This window comes from Ammospiza nelsoni, chromosome 1, assembly GCF_027579445.1.
Source record: "Ammospiza nelsoni isolate bAmmNel1 chromosome 1, bAmmNel1.pri, whole genome shotgun sequence".
Lineage (NCBI taxonomy): Eukaryota > Metazoa > Chordata > Aves > Passeriformes > Passerellidae > Ammospiza > Ammospiza nelsoni.
In genome coordinates this window covers 146,277,685-146,294,938 of record NC_080633.1, presented here as the reverse complement: position 1 = coordinate 146,294,938, position 17,254 = coordinate 146,277,685, and the positions used below count along the sequence as shown (strand labels likewise).

The 17,254-nt window shown below is 37.2% G+C and overlaps 1 protein-coding gene across 3 annotated transcripts in view; it reads right to left on the bottom strand.

Moving 5' to 3' along the window:
* Positions 1 to 1,502: 1,502 nt before the first annotated feature.
* PHF20L1 (PHD finger protein 20 like 1) overlaps positions 1,503 to 17,254 on the bottom strand; it is a 57,121-nt gene continuing 41,369 nt past the window's right edge. For all 3 annotated transcript variants that reach the window (XM_059489158.1, XM_059489167.1, XM_059489177.1), the window contains 6 exons: positions 16,878 to 17,059; positions 14,868 to 14,967; positions 12,495 to 12,690; positions 11,731 to 12,100; positions 8,012 to 8,174; positions 1,503 to 6,910 (listed from right to left, as the gene is read on the bottom strand). In XM_059489158.1, coding sequence (XP_059345141.1) covers positions 6,768 to 6,910; positions 8,012 to 8,174; positions 11,731 to 12,100; positions 12,495 to 12,690; positions 14,868 to 14,967; positions 16,878 to 17,059 — 1,154 coding nt within the window. In that variant the 3' untranslated portion in view covers positions 1,503 to 6,767. The remainder of the gene's footprint in view (positions 6,911 to 8,011; positions 8,175 to 11,730; positions 12,101 to 12,494; positions 12,691 to 14,867; positions 14,968 to 16,877; positions 17,060 to 17,254) is intronic.

Below are 17,254 nucleotides of genomic sequence, written 5' to 3'. Positions count from 1 at the left end.
CAGGAATTGACCATTTCTAGGACAAATAAAATGCCTTTTTTTCCTTACTTATTTAATGAAAATAACAGTTTTCCTCTATCCAATAATACCACAGTGATTCCAGGTAGAAAAATGGGTATTTTATTCTCACAACACCAGGGATGCAGATTGGTTTGAAACCCCAAGTAGGAGCCAGGTCTGCAACCACAGTGACACATAGGATTTGCAACTTGAATCAATTCAGTATTTGACAAAAAAAAAGCTGAGGCAGTGAGAAAAGTCCCCAGCAGTCACAGAAGGACAGCAACAGGGTGCAAAACTATTGGTATTGGAGGGACAAAACGGTTTTGGGTGTTTTCAATAATGCAATATCTAACCTTCTCTGAACTAAAGGCAATGGTGCACAGCCAGTGGAGTCAGAAAGGAGTTCAAGGACAAACACAGCTTCTGCCACACAACAAAGCTGTGAATTCCACAAGCCACCAATGAAAAAGATGGATTAAACTTGAGGAACTCATCTCTATCAAGTGACTGATAAAACTAATGGACTAAAACATTAATTTTGGTAAAGGAACCCTGTTTGCCAGAAGTGAAAGACATATTCAGGAAAAAGGCAATTTGCACAGATATTCCATGATATGTTTGTACAGATCTGATATCCTCTTTCTACTGCAGACAAGACTCTGGGCTGGCCAGATGTTTGGTCTGACTCAGGAAAACTTCTTCAGAAAGTCTGCTAATTCAAAAAAGTGTTTCTGTATGTTGCTCCAAGCCTGAATCTGGTCTTGTATCTTGTTTGAGAGCCTGCTTTCAGACTGTCCCTTCAACAATGATTAAAATGTTTCAGAATTAAAATTTTTAAGTTCATGATTTATTATCGTATCTGCTTTTTCTGTGAATGAAAAATTTTTTTCTATGTCAGTAACTTACTGAGATTCTGTCCAATTTAATTCACCTGCTGCTTATCCTATGTGCCCTTGTCCACAGGATGTCTAAGAGAAGAACTTGCTCAGCATTGTTGGCTCATTTGTTTTCTACCACAGTAATGTCTTGAACAACTTGTGGATGATATTAAAATAAATTACTAGAAGCAAATTAAAGTTCCTTTGTAAAGATATTGTACAAAGGCACATGTCTGCCCACAAGAAGAGATGCCATCACTGTGAATACATTGTTGAAAGACATTGACTGTAAAAAATAAAGTGCATTGCAAAACTCAGCCCCTGAAATTGTTAATATTTTAAGAGTCCAAGAACAGAAATATCTTCTAATTACTTTGCCATATGCAATAAGTAATTCAGTACTGTGAATAATTTACTGATTGTATCATTTGCCTACAGGCTAAAATACAACTGAAGATTCCCTCAAGCCTTGCAATGTAGAAAGGTGAGTATCAATGGCTACATATAACCTAAGGACTACAGGCTAAACATGCAACTGAAGGTTCCCTAATGCTTTAAAACATATGCAAACAATCACCAGCTCACCAGAAGAGAAGTCCATGGAAAGGGAGCCCAGGCATGTAACAATCTCAACAGACCTTTATTGTGAGTATTAGAATGCAGTCAACATTATTGCTATTATAAAAAACAAATCACAGAAGGAAGTATTTTGCTTCTCTCACAGAAGATTTAATCATAGTGCAGTGCTGCCTCTCTCAGAGTCTTTAGTGACAATACACTGATGCACGTGGCTACAGCTGAACACAGGAGGCTTGGCCAGTTTTCAGGAAAGGAAGACAGCTGTTTGAAGCAAACAGCAATTGAACCAGCTTTAGTTATCCCACCCACGGAGTAAGGGAAGGGAACTTTTGTCCTGAATGATTTTTCATGCTAGTTCATTTTCTCCATGTGGTCTCCAATTTTTCATTTGGGTTGTTCAGGCTGGTGCAGAACGGCTGCCAAATGCACAGTCTGCACTCGGTGCAGTGTATTTTCACCATCGTTACATGCTCTGTATTTGTTTTCCATATACAAACAGATATACACATAGTGTATAAAATTTATTGCTAAAGACAGACCCCCACACCCAGTGCCCAGGACATAACAAAGTATAACAGAAACCATTACTGAAGCATTTCAAACAGCCTCTGCAAAATCCTCACCTAAAGCCATATGCAATCAGTACAAGAGAAAAAAATTGTGAGCTAATAAAATGTGAGAATAGCAATAGGTATTTCAAAAGTGATTCAGCCTCTGACTTTTAATAAGCACTCCAAAATTAAGGTGCATATAATGAAACAATTTTAAGCAGTAGAGCAAAAACCTATAGTTCCAGTGTTCTAAACAATCCTGCTTGCAAATGAATGGCATCATTGCACACACCCCCTTTACACACCAGCACCTCCTCAGAGCTACTAACAGGGCAAAGGCAGCTGAGACAGCCTGACTGCTCTTTTGGCAGAGTCCGGCCCATCCTCCACTTGCTGATTTTTACACCAAGCTCCAGTTCAGTTCAGGATCGGTTTTGTGCCTTTAGAGTTCCAGTGAAGAAAAATGGTTACAGCTTCCCTTTAAATACACAGGAAAAATAGTGTGGTTTACAACATCAAATACTTTTATAATTTTACTGTAATGTCTGAATGACTCCTTTGCATCCCAACCCTCGGTTTGGTAAGGAGTGCTGGAGCCCAGCAGTGCCAGAGGGGTTTTGCTGTAATATTAATTCAAGTCTAGTTAAGTTAGAAGCCAGATGGGAGCAGAGAAAGGTCACCAATTGCACAAGACAGAAGAGGCTTACTTAAGAAAGGCATCAAAAACACCTGGAGGTTTTGATTATGGTGCACACACCCCAACTGTACACAAGTCCCAGGATGCTCTGGAGGCTGTGGACAGAAGAGCCAAAGAGGCCTTTCCCCATGACTGCTTCCCACAGCAGCCAGGAAGAACTGGCCAAACAAAGGAGTGACACCCTCAGAAGCCAGAGTGCAGAAAGCTGAAGAATGAAAGGACAAAAAGATGAAAGCTGCAGAATGAATAGATGAGCACATGTAGAAGCTCAGAGATAAAATTAAGAGAGACAGGTGGCTGTCAGCCATACAAGATTACTGCACCCATGGAAGAACAGCTTCAATTCTTTGCCACCCAGCAAATACAGGAAATCTATCAGAAAATTGCAACCCATCTTTTTTGTCTATTTGAGAGAAAATGACAGGCTTCTACCACTGTAAACCACTCCACAGCTGAACAAAGATCTATGCATCTAAGGCCAGAATATCCAAAACATGGGCACTATGCAACCTACAGCTACCCAGGAAAAGGGTTAACAGGAAGCATCTTCCAACCCATTCCCTGCAATATGACCTGAAGTACATCCATTTTGTAACCAATGGCAGCCCCATCATGTCATACCAGATCACAGCACCCACACCACATCTCATTTATGACTGCAGGACTGCTCTCCTGCCATCACTGCAACTGAAACACAATTCCTGATGTAGATGCCTCTGGTATGGTCACAAGTAGGAGCAGGCTTTGAAACGAAATCACCCTGATACCTCCATTAAAAAACAAACAGGCAAACCCCTAACTAAACCTCAGACAAAAAGCTGGGCATTCAAAGGCTTCACAAGTTTGCCATTTAGCTCTTAAAATCACAAGAGGCTTCTGTAAAATGGCATTTCCCTTTTGTCTATTACTATTTAAAACTCCTATTCAGTGACAGAAGGCTTTAAACATTTTGTCTTTCTGAGCACAAGTATCAAACAGTCCTTACATTGCCATCTTTTTCCTCAGAGAGGGTCTGTCCCCTTCATCAAAACAATGCAGTCACAATTCACACCCCAATAAATGATGTTGCAAATAGACTGAGTGTACATCCCTGGCTTATTTACAGAGGAAGCAGGAAGACAGATAGAAAAATATGCCTACAGGAATAAGATTCTCTTGATAAGGCCAACTAGGAAGAAATACTGGTAAGAGCCAGATCACACTGGGGTTGACTGGTACATGAGCAAAGCAATCAACTGTAGGCTACATTCTGTGCAAAACACAGCATTTTTATGGCACTTGACTTGTGTTTAAAAGAAAAAACTCAAAAGCATCCCAAACCTTTGAATACTTGAGAAACTGGGGTCAGAAACTAATGTCCACATGTTACATACAGACCAGCACCACAACTTGAGAAAGCAAACTGAGACAAGTTTGTGAAACATTGGAGCAGGACACGATGTATCATACATAGCACGGTCTGTATGGACACTGAGATTGTATTTCTTAGAAGATATGAATGATTGCAGGAGAGTTTTTATAATACATGACTACACAATGAACATAAAAAAAATACTGAACAGATTGTTTTTGTAAGCACAGTCCATCCTGAACAAGGCAGGATCTTCAGGGGTAAAATTACATATTTGTGTAAATTAAGAGGCCGTTACACATACAAACAGAAGACACATTAAAGCTGCAAGGGCAACTTCAACTTTGACCTTAGGATTTCCTTTTCAGGATACCATTCCTCCATCTCTGTAGTAAGAATAAAACCTCTGTCTTCCCCCCTGAACTTTCCAAGTCCACCTCCACCTTCAGTAACATTTACAATTATATTACATCACACATATGCACACACATTGCATAATATTGCTACAGTGTATGCTGTATAAATTCTGTAAATACACTCCACTTTGTTTCAAAGTAATTCATCTGGATTTACACTTCTCTTATACAGTACACACAGTACCACATTCAAGGATATGCAGCAAGTGAATAGTCTATAAAAATGTCTCACATATCCAAAAGCAAGTAGGTCACTCAACTATTCATGTTTGAAGCAGTTATTTAAGCATCATCTATATAATACAGAGTATTTATAAACAGTTGCTATAAAATATCAACAACTCCACAGCTCTAATGTTCTTTCTGCATAATGGAGTTGCCAACCATTCCATAATTCCATGTTTTCATGCATCTCTGTGATGTCTCCTACAAGCTTGATGTGGGAAGACTTTTTAAGTAGCAACCACTCTGTAACAGGGGTTTACATTTTGCTTTGGCCATCAGGAGTGACAACTCACTTCAGGTATGACAGAGAGGAAAGGTCAGGGTAGGTTTACTTTAGCAATGAACCAGCCACGCTGCTCTCTTTCTCAATAATGGTTTTATCATGAAAGTTCAATGCACTGGTTGCAAAGTCTTTCCCAGATAATCCATCTTTGGCACATTTTTCAGTTGTATGCATCCTTAAAAGGCATTCCAAGATTTTTGATGGTCTGTACATAATAACAATCACTTCTTTTTTACATTTGTATGTAGATCAGGAAGAAAAGTGGAAAATGTAGAGTATGCAGAATAGTTTTAATAAACAGTTTTACATACAGTACCTTACATATAGAACAGTGTGTTTGCAAATTTAAATAATTTTTGAATGTACAGTGGCTTGTACTCTTATCAAAAGGTAAATTCAAGTTTACTGTCTATCGGTTCTAAAATGCATTTATACAGATAACTAGAACTGATAAACAGACATGAGGCATAAAATGTTCAAGTATCTTAATGTCCTCAGTTAAATAGCCTCCTTTTAACAGTCATATTTTACAAATTTCAAAACCTGTACATACATTATTTTCAATTTTAGAAACTGCTTGTTAAAAGGTAATATGAACCACCAGTTCTTGTAGTTTATGGTAATAAAACTAGACATGTGTAGGTAGAAATGTGCATGGCATGTATATATGTACACATAGCTATGCACATATACATACACACACAGACACAGATGTAGCACTGGGTACAGCGGCAACTTATCAGCACAGGAAAAGTCCCGGGCTCAAAATCCAGCAAGAGCTAACAGAGCAAGGAGGTTGCCTTTGGTTTCATAACATTTCATTCACTGAAGCTGAAAAATTTTGTAAAAACAGCTTGGATAAGGTATCTTGTGATTTTTGCCTCTAATGGTTCAGAATTTCCACAGCCGCAGACAGTTTTGCTGCTCTTGTCATTCCTCATCCCCACTGAGGATGGTGAAGTTTTCAGAGGGCCAACATCAGAACAGAGCTACCCAGGACAAAAATTGTACCTTGATTCCTGAACACTGCTATAGAACATAAAAAAAATATAAAGTAGATACAATTTTGGATGGACTGCTGGCACTGAGTCGGACTTTGGAAAAAACCTTCGCCTAAGTCATAATTAAACTCTCATCCCAGTGATTTTAATATTATTTGGCACATCTGACCACTATTTCCCACTTCTGTTTTAAAGGAGCCTAGGGGTGCTGTTCTAGGGATTTCTATTTAAAAAAATACTTTAAAAGGGAGACCATGACAAGTAATTTTTTTCAAAAATCAAAGCTAATAGGTTTGTTTTCCTGAACACTCGTAAGAGAAAGAAATAATCTAAAAACCTTCCTTGTAGAGAAGATACAGCTCACTCTGTATCTATCTTTCACTAGCAAGATAAGAGGATTGCATTTTTAGTCAGCTGAATTCTGCTAATTTATAAATGCTTGCCAAGGGTTTCAAAATAGCAGCACTGCTCTTCGAAGAGTTTTTGTTTGTTGAATTTTCTTGTATCTGGGGATTTATTGTTCAACATGTTAAAATCCTGAGAAATTGATATTTCTAAGTATATTATAGATAATTTTGAAGCCCAGACATTGAATACTCATATTTTCAATAAAACAGATTCCTGACTCTAAACTTCCTCTCTTCTTTCTAAAGCTTCAGCCTATTAATGTAATCAGCAAAGAACCAGATAAATGCTCAGCTTTTTGCTGTCTTCCTGTCAGTCTTGTGGCTAATAAAATTCATTGTAAAGAACCTATTTTTTACTTCTATATTCTTCCTTTTGTCATACAGAGCAAAGTGTTGCTATTTGCTGTACTTTTCCCATGTCGATTAAGAGCTGTTTGATGCGTCGCTTGAGCTGAGGCAATCTGGCCAGAGGATCTGGTGGTTCCAGTTCTCCAGTGAAATCAAGCCAGCTTTCTAAAACTACAGAAGGGAAAGGAAGAAGCTGATTAGAGTAACTCTTTGAGAAACAGTTTCCATAAAAATCAAACTTTTCTTTCTTACTTTGTCTTTCAAAAAAAGGGAAAATACACTGAGGCTGTGAATTTTATTTAACAGATGAAATTTTGTTAGGGAAACACCCACTAATCCCACATTTCTCTTGAGCAATCCAAACTCCTGATTTGATTGTTGCTGTAAAAAGGTATCTGGGAGTAAATTTTACCCTTGGCTCACAATTTACCCTCTCCACACATAAAGGCAACTTCAGTTCATGGTCTACTCTGACAGTTTTGAAACAGAAAATGCAACCCTTAAACACAAGGTTTGCTTCTGCCACTTTAACAGGCTCCAGTGGACAAGGTCCAGATTACAGAATGATTTTCCAATTCTCAACAAATGTTTTCAAGGAATTTCTCTGCTTGTAGAAATAGAGAAAAGGTAACCCTATTAGTTTAGAAACACTGTATCTAGCAAAAACAGGGATACTGGAAGTAAAACTGCAAATAGAAATAAGACAACTTTATTTGTTTAAATATTAACTAAGGAGTCCTAGGATTAGACTACAAGCTCCCTTTATTATTAGTTTCTATGACTGGCAAGTCACAGACACTTATGTACTACAATATTCTAATACAATATAATTTCATTCAAGTTCTCCCACGAAGACTGAATTGTCTTCATGAAACCACTTGCTTACTAATAAAAAAAAAAAACAAAGTTGAAGGCAAAATAAACACCTTCTTTTTCCCCTACATATTGTCATTTACTAGAACAACCAGGCAAAAACCACTCCAGGTGTAGAAAAGGCCATCAACTTTAGGATTCATATCTGGACAAAGACTAGACAAGTTATCTAAGCTTTCTGAAGTGTGAGCCTGAGTGCTTAATGTACTTTACTGGCATTGAAAACTTGAAGAAGGGAGTGGGGAGATCAAGGGTACAAGCTCTGCTTATAATTCTGGGGCCCAAATTTGAACAGAATACTTAAAAATCCATCCTCAGTGCCTCAGATCACTTTGAACACATTACTTAAGAGAGATGCTGCTACAGGTACATTAACAAGTAATCTGGCAATGCAGTTACCATCAACTTCTTTTTCAATCAGGTCCATTCTGCTGGTGACTTCATTCTGTACATTCTCTATATGGGTGAGGAGATTTAGCTGCCATTGAAGATGTGTGTCCACTTGTTCTTCTGAGCCTTTTCTTTCATTACAAACAAACACAGTGTTTCCTTCAGCAGAATTCTTCATAGGAGCAACAGAAAGAAAAAAATTGCCATTTAAGTTTTTTTTTTCTTTGTTTTAATTTCTGGTGTTGATTTCAACATTTGAGTCACATGATAAACTCTGCTGGCTTAGAATTGTACTTCTGTACACACAACAAAAAGCTTACTCAGAAAGCCACATGCTATGACATATCAATAGACTAAACCAAACAAAATGCAAATTCCACATAAGTAAGCATCTCTACCTTTTGCCTCATTTCCCTAACACTGAAGTTTATCATTCAAATGCTTTCCTCAATGCAGTAAGACAGACTGTACTTCTGTGCCCTTTTTATATAAATAGCAACTTAAATCATAAAGAGCTGAACTGCATGGGTCTACTGCCACCAAAAATTAGAAAAATCCTAAGGTTTGTTTCCATGGAAAACTCTCTACAATGCAGAAGTATCTAAGATGTCAACAGTCACTACTTTGCACAAATAAGGTGGACATCCTATTTCACAGAACCCCAGAATGAGTCAGCTTGGAAGGGACCACAGTGGATCACCTGGTCCCAGAGGGTCATCCCAGAGCACATGGCACAGGATTGTGTCCAGATGGTTCTGGCGTATCTCCAGTGAGGGAAGAGAGTTCACATCCTCTCTGAGCAATCTGTTCTGTTTGCTGATTAAGACAAAAATCTTCTCTTCCTACCTGCTATTACCCCACCTACCTTCCAGGCACAAGTCTGGGGTAGAACTGAACATGTTTGGGGACAGTTATAGTAACATGTGGAGTTATGCAAACACAGTATCTGAGGACGATTGACTTCTGCAATATAATTAGCACCTTCACAGCATGCCAGAGATAATACACAAGCTCCTAATCTCTCTGTATTTGATGTTTCAGCTACTGAGTGGAAGTAGATCAGATTTAATGAGTTAAAAACACTCAGCATCTCAGGTAATTAGGAGGATTAACAGATTCCATTTTATGTTCACCATGACTTTTTACCCAATGAAGTTCTTTCACTATTGAAGACTTTATTGTAAGGACTAGAATGCCAAAGAGATGTGTTCACCCAGTGTCAGTTCATGTCAAATGCCAGAGCCAAGAATGACTTTAATTGTAATAATACACCTCTCTGAAGAGCTCAGCTAATTTTCCACATAAGATAAAAATGGTGTTAGGTCTGTTATTAAAATTTTTTTTTTCTCCAGTCAAGTAAAGGAAGAGTGAGAAGAGAGGTAAAGAAGAAAATAGGAACGGAAGGATTTTAAGTTACAACTTAAGCAAAAAAACCTAAAGACTTAAAATCAATTAAAAAACACCAACAAAACAAATAAAACTCTGTCTGACCTGCAGGCAACCTTATTAGCAACTCAGATGGGACAAGTGTTGTTAATATTCATAATGTTCAATAAAGGAGTTAAAATTATGTATCAGATATAGATTTTATTTGAAAGGTATGAGAGTGTTGATGCCTTTATGATATTTAAACTCCCTTCACTAAAGGCATCAGGTTTACTTCCACAGTGTTTTCAGTAATCAAACTTTTTGTAATCTTATGAAAAATATTTCCAATACAAGTAAGAAATTATCTATTCCTTACAATTTTCAGACCCTCTCCAAAACTACAGGAATGCCATTTTTCCCTTGCTGTAAAGGGATCCAAGTCCATAATTCTAAAAGCAAAATCATCTTTCAGCCTGCTTCAGCAAGATAGAGAAAATTCCAAAGCTAAGGAACTGAATATCTAAATAACATCATAAATGTTGGTTTGGTTTGTTTTTTTCCCTTCTAATGACCTTTATTCAAATGGCTCCTTAAAAAAAAAAAAAAAAACACAAAATCCAACCAAAATCCAACAGGTTCTCCTCTAAGCTATGAAAACAATGTAGGTAATCGGGCAGGGATGGCAGGAGAAGAGTTAACTTGTGGACAAAAAATAACAGGAGGTTCAGGTGGGGAAGTCCTGTGCTTTCAGAAGCAAAACCAAGGAAACTAAATACAATTTTAAAGATAATGCATAGCCCAAAAAGGGACTGGAAAACAGTTGATCCAAACACTGTTTGTAAGAGAAATGGAAATATGTAGCAGAACTGCAGATTATGGTAAGAAAAAACAGTATGGAAAACCAGAATATGAAAAGGCTCTGAAGAATGCTAGAAAGGAAAATTCAAAGCCCCAACCAAACTTTGACAAGGAAAGGAGAAAAGGCACCTTAGAGAGAAGTCAGATGATTTAAAAATGATCCTTCAATGTCAGTTTTAAGGTAAGTACAGACAGGTTTATGGAGAAACCAAGGAGAGCTTTTCCATGCCAATCATGTTTGGGCAGAAGACTTTATTTTAGTATCAAGGCTGACTACTGGAAAGGTGATCAAGGTGTCCCCAAAGGAAAGAACACTCTTAAACCAAGAAGAGATCTGTTGGGGCCAGTGCCAAACAGAGAGCACTCAGCTTTTGAGATATATTCCTGAATCTCTGAAGGAAATACTAGTCTTGTTTAACTGCTTGTGTATATTTTCCTTTAATTCTAAATATCCTTATACTATTTATACTGTTTACAATAACAATTTAAACTACTGTTGGAAGGCAAGAATATTTGACACTGCTGCATGTCTCCTTACTAGAAATCTGAATATAGTTGTGCAGTTTAGCAAATTTAGCATAGAAACAGGTATTTTTAATTAGAATGAGCCTAAAATTCCCCGTTCAGACTATACAGCTTACATGCCACATTTAGAACTAAAATTAAAAAGAAAACAGATACATCATACTCATTTCTTCCACACCAGAAACTGTACTTCTAAAGGGGGATGAGTTGGATGATTTATCCTCATACAGCTGGTATTGCAGGAAACAGAAAGGTTTGGTTCTCTTTGGTTTTTGCTCTTAGAACTGTTCACAAAAACCAGATTAACAAGTTCCAGATCTTTTCCACCAAATAATGGATTCAAACCATTAGTGTAAAAATGAGAAAGAGATGTTTAAACAGCAAAATATAATCCTGACTAAAAATGTTTCATTAGAAGAAATATGCAATATAGAAGACTGAAAAGCAGTTGTACATGAGGTGAAATTAGTTGGTCAGTAAATCATTACAAGTGAAAGACATCCTAGGTAGCACTGCTATTAAAAGAAGAATACAGTACAATAAAAAACACTCTTAAAGAAGCCTTGGTTTAAAAAACAACAACCAAAACCCCCTAACACATGTAGATAACCAAACTGAGAGAAAAGGGGAAACCTGTCCCATTCTCCTCACCTTGTAAAAACCATGAAAATTCTGTTCCAAGACCTTGCATTTTAAGAATGGGGTTTTCTTTCAAAACATTGGATTGAGAATGATTTTTTTAGCATATGCAATACCTTAAACCATACCTTCTATTTCATACACCAGCTGAAATGAACATACTTCACCTGGAACAATTTCAGTGATCCAAGTTTGCTTCTAATGACTTCTGCTGACTTATTTGATAAGCATGTTGACTTACAGCAACAAAGATTTTTAAATACCTGTATGTACTTCAGTTTTATCAGACTGAACACACTTTTCCAAATAAAATTTCCCAGATGAAGAATGATACTTACCTGCTCATTCATACCACCATCTTTAAAAGAATATTGTAAACAGTTTTTATTCTCTGTGTGATATTCCTGATCTTCCTCAAAGCTACTTGTGTCTTCATCATCTGAGCTCATAGGGTCAGTGACTGCTTTGTAGTCATGACTAAAACTCTGTGGTTTTTGGTAGCTGTGCTCACTTGTGATGTATGTTTCTTCCATCTTCTGGGGTATACTGGGTGGCTCTTTATGGTTTTGACTATGACATGTCCTTTCAGCCGGATTAACAGCATCCTGCAAAGTCACTAACTTTTTCTCTACCCCAACAGTTCTTTGTTCTTGTTCTTTTCTCATCCCTGAATAAGCCCAGAGATGAAGGTCTGGGTGATGCTTATTTCTGCAATGAAGGGGAGGAAAAAAATCAAGTTATAGAGAACTTAGTGCACTTAGAGGACTGAACTATTAAGCGTCCAATTCTCCCAGATATTAACTACCATTATCAAACAAGAAGTATTCCTAAGTCATTCATCAATTTAAGATAAATCTAGAATGTCCCTTTAACACAAAATTTAACAAAAAAATAACCAATAATCCAAATAAACCAGATCTGCTTGGGTGCTGAACACCTAACTCCTGCTGAAGCTGAGGGTACTGCACATCTTGCACTTAAATGACTTAAAATATTATACAAGAAAGAATTTCAATGTGAGAGAAAAATGCAAATGGAATAATGGTAGTCTTTGCTACCTGAATATATACATCTGGAAAATAAAGCCTGGAGTGATACCTACTTCAGTATCCCAATCTTCAGCTGGAGTCCATGCAGTATTTCAGTTACCCCATAGACATCTGCCAGTAGGTGATGTGTTGACACAATCTTTTTGGCATTAAGATGAGAGTAGTTCTCTTTCAAAAATGATAATCCACACATGTGTCCATTGTTTAGCCAGTCTTTGTCATAGAGATATTTGGCACTCCACCTCTGTCCTGGGGTAAAGCAATAAAGAAGTTGAGGGACATCTAAAGGCACAGCAGAATTATGTTTACAACTAGAGTGTTGTGTTTATGTCCTGTACTTGCCTAAATATCTCCTCACATCCATGAAAGGATGACTCAGGATTTTGCTATTAATATATTAAAAATTTAGTTTTTGTGGATTAAGAAAAAAGTCAGAACTTACGAGAAAGAAAATCAGCCTGAAACCTCAAGACCCCTCTAAATGGCATTTGAAGTTAAAATCTAATCACCTTTGCAATCCAACTATGTGATATTAAGATCTATGCTGTTATCAAAATAAAAATCACACAAAAAAATTACATTGACATTTTATTTACTAAGTAGTTCAACTTACTTAAAAAAAAAAAAAAGCCTAAGTTACCAAGAGAAATATTAGAGTGGATTTTATATGGATATATCCAAAACACCCAGTTTGTTTCTAAAAGACAAACGTTTTGCTTCAATACTGAAGTCAATATCTATTTATTACATATTATTATTGCCAGTGTTTAAAGTACATGCTGGCTCACTCTATTTATTAGAAGCCAAGCAAAGGCTTCAGGAAAAGCAGATATTTCAAAGTTATCTGACAGCAGGGCTCTTACACTCCCTTTGAGATGCCTTTCACCAGACTTGTAGAGGGGGTATTGATGTATGTGGGCCTCAGGTCTCCCCTGCTGTGTGTTAACCCAACCAGCAGGAATGAGGATTTAGCTAAGGCTTCTACAGTAGCTAAATAACTACTAAAAATCCCAAATAAATAAATAAAAAAACAAAACAAAACAAAACAAAAATGCCCACCCAAAACTAGAAATGCATAATGCTAATTATTGCAATGTTATTGTTTACAACACGGCACCCAGACAGACTGACAATATCTTACAGTGGATTTCAAATCATAACTATCATCATAGACAGAACAAAGAATGGGTTGATGGAAGCCCTTCATACCTTTCAGTGGAATACCCTGTCTATCTCCTTTTTGCCCATTATCCCAATACACTTTAAAATACTGACATTGAGAATGACTTTTTTCTCCTGACATAGAAAGAAAAGAAGTAATGGTTAGGAAGGGAGAGAAGATAAAAATTAGGGACACAGACTCTGCATAGCAGGGGAAAACGAAGTACCTAACACAGTGCAGGGAAAGAGCACAAGACAAATTAGCTGGGTTTAGTAAGAAAAAGCTGGGCTGCTCAAAGAGACACCACACAGAACTATCAGACAAGACTCTCTACCACCAGTTTTGATTCACACTGGGACCAGCTCTACTTTCCTAATATTTCATCTCAGAAATAGCTAATAAAATCTCTGCAATTTTCATATTTCACTTCTTAAATTTAGAATGACAGTAAAGTTGAGGTTGTAGTCTCATTGCCCTTTTGAAACAGCTGGAGTGCTGAATATTTCACCAGAAGACAGGTATGTGCATTTGTACGAATTGTCAGAAGAAAATACAAAAAACTTACTTCCAAATTCTTTAATTTTTCTCCATATAACTGTTAAGAAAAATGGGTTTATACACAGTAATTTTTAAATCAACATCTTCCTAATCAAATGTATTCAGTTTAAAAGTAAAGTTTTCCTAGTTAGTATGAATTTGACCTATCTGAAATTCCACATATGCTGTTTGTGCACTATTGTCTACTCTAAGATGGAATAGATTTTCTGTATTTTAAATATTCAGTTCCACACTTTTACACAGTTCTGGGCTACTGTAAACATTATAAAATTGCAATTACTATGAAATGCCATTCACAGCATGTTTGAATGTACTGTGGTACTGAGTCCTTTTCCTCTAAGAAAATATTTAAATGAACAAATGTGATTCCAAGTATTGGCAAAACAGACCCCTGCACAAAAATTATTTCTTTAGAAAGGTTTTTCAGACTACACTGACATAAAAAACTGCAAAAGTTTGGGGAAAATTAACTTTCAACAAGTTAAACAATGGTAACTGAGTTAATGGATAAGATTTAGCATAGCTGACCATGATGTTACTAACACAAAAGTAAGTTTCTGCTCAGAGCCAAACTTAGAATCACTTGCCCCAAAGAAGCATCACACGTAACATAAAACAGACAAAGCTTGAACAATTTAAGCAAATTCATAACATCTTTGCTCAAAAATCCCAAGCAGGGCTGCAGATAAAGGTGCTTTATCCATACCTGGTGGATCTCTGCAGATGTAACAGATGTACTGCTCTGGAATGCTGTCCTCCAACAGTCCCATGCATACACTGTGCTGCCAACACAAGCATTCTTCACACTGACATCAGAAAAAAAACACAACAAAAGCAAAAACTAAAACTGAGACAAGTAAATGCAAAAACCCAGAGGCTACTTCTTGAATCATCAAAATGCAGAGAACAGCACTTTAATTTAAATAGCTGGCTTGAGCAAGATTATTTTAGCTGGGCAATTTGTACTTGGGTAGACAAAGACATCACGCTAAAAAAGAGCTCTAGATCTGAAAGCTACCTCAACCACAAACTTCAGACTGGAGGAAAAAAAAAAAAAGAAACTGAAGATGGAATATTAAATAGTATTTTATTGCAACATTCAGTATTTTAGCACCTACATATTTAGTAGTGAAACATAAGACAGGAGTATAATATTATAGTAAAGTAGAAAGATAATGTAATACATTACAGCATAACAGTGAAAAGTAGAAAACTCTTCAGTTTAATTATTTATATTTACAAAGCATCTCTCCAGTGCGCTAGAAAGATGTGCTTTTAATATCGCACCAATGGAAAATCTAAAAGAAAAAGAAAATTAAGAGAAAATGAAAGAGGAGAAACGAGAGAATAGGAGAGCAAAATAGAAGTGGTAAGACATGAGAGTCTAGAAACAGCAAACTAGCTGCTCTCAGTGAGACAAGCATGAAGAGGAAAAATCAGGCTGCCATTGGACTTCAAAAACAGGCAGGAAACTGCCTCTTATAAAGACACTTCCCTTTCTCAACTCTGTGCTTGCCAGTGTTTTAAATATCTGCTGGCTCACTGCTGAAAATCTCTCTGCTTTGACATGCCTTTGAGCATGAACCTGTTCAAGACACTGAAATTACCTTTTCCCCTGTCACTACAGCTACCGTGTTCCCTCCTGTCTCAGAAGATTGTTACACCAGTCCATTTTCCACATTGTTACCACAGCTGAACTGCTCAGTTCCTCCAACACAGCACAGCCTTTTAGTCTGCTCCCCAAGACAGCCTGTGTGCCCTTCATTTCCAGGGCTCTGTCAGTTCCAGAACAGTGAGTCCACTAACACATGACAGCCCTACTTGTTTCCTTTAAATCTTGACTAAAGAGCTCCATACTGTCAACTGGAAATGTACCACAGCAGTAGTTGAATACAAACCTGATTCTGAATGGGGGTAAAAACCACAGAAGGTTCATGACCTTTTTAAAGTTGTTGACAACTCAGTTCTTCCTTACTGCTTTTTGCATCTGATTTAATCACTGCATTATAAATCGCTTGAGGAAAAATACTTGAAATTACTCATAGATGGGAAATTCTCCCCTAACTGGAGTACAAAGTAATAAGCAGCAGTTGCAATCTATCAGGAGTTGCAATCTGTCAACACCTGAATGCTGGGCAGACATGGAATACTCTTCTTCCCTTTTATCTATACCAAGTTAAGATGTAAATTCTCAGCAGTTTCTAAAACCTGGTAGTGATACCCAGTGTGAGAAGTGCTGTTCTAAAGATGAAACACACCTCACAGTACTAACAGTATTTAGTGTCTGCACAGGAGACACACTGCACACAGAGGAGGGACATTTACAGTAAGCAGAGAGGTTTCTGCAAGTGGTACTGCAAAGCACAAGGGCCAAGCCAGGAGGGCTTGTAAAATCTGGATGGTCTGGGGAACAGAAGCAGAATGGTTTGTGTGTGGCCGAGGAAACTTTATTCCAAATTTATCAGCTGGCTATAAAGAAAAAGGTTACCCAGCAATTTGTCCTATGTATCAAATTGCTGAAGAAACCCCATCCTAGAGAAACAGCTCTGCATCCACTGAACAGAGCCAAACCAAGTGCAGAACAAAGAAATATTTTGTTCTTGCTCACTTAAGAACAGCTCTCTACATAATTCCAGTCTGTGACACATCAAAAGGGCACCTTCACAAGCAAAACATCCACATGGAAAATGTAACTCCACACATCAAACTTCTTTACCTGAATCATAAAGCCATTTTCTTCATCAAGTTCACAAATGCATCTAACAATTTCATTGATAGCATCATCTTCATCCTGAGACTCTTCAAAGTTAGTTGAATCAAAATCCTGATTGTATTCATCACCACTAAGTAACAAACTCTCTGTGGAAGAATCATCCAAGAACTCCACATCTGAAAGGTCTAATAGAAATAAATACACGTGAAACTGTGTGGAGAGACATAATAATTGAAAGAAATACAGGGAGCTTCAACAGGTAAAAATCTTAATCTGCACTAGCTGAAAAAATCACACTCAAACACACTTCTGATACATGAGATTTCAAGATGAATTCTGCAAAGTGCCTTTAATGTGCTCTCCTCAGATGCAGAGTAGCA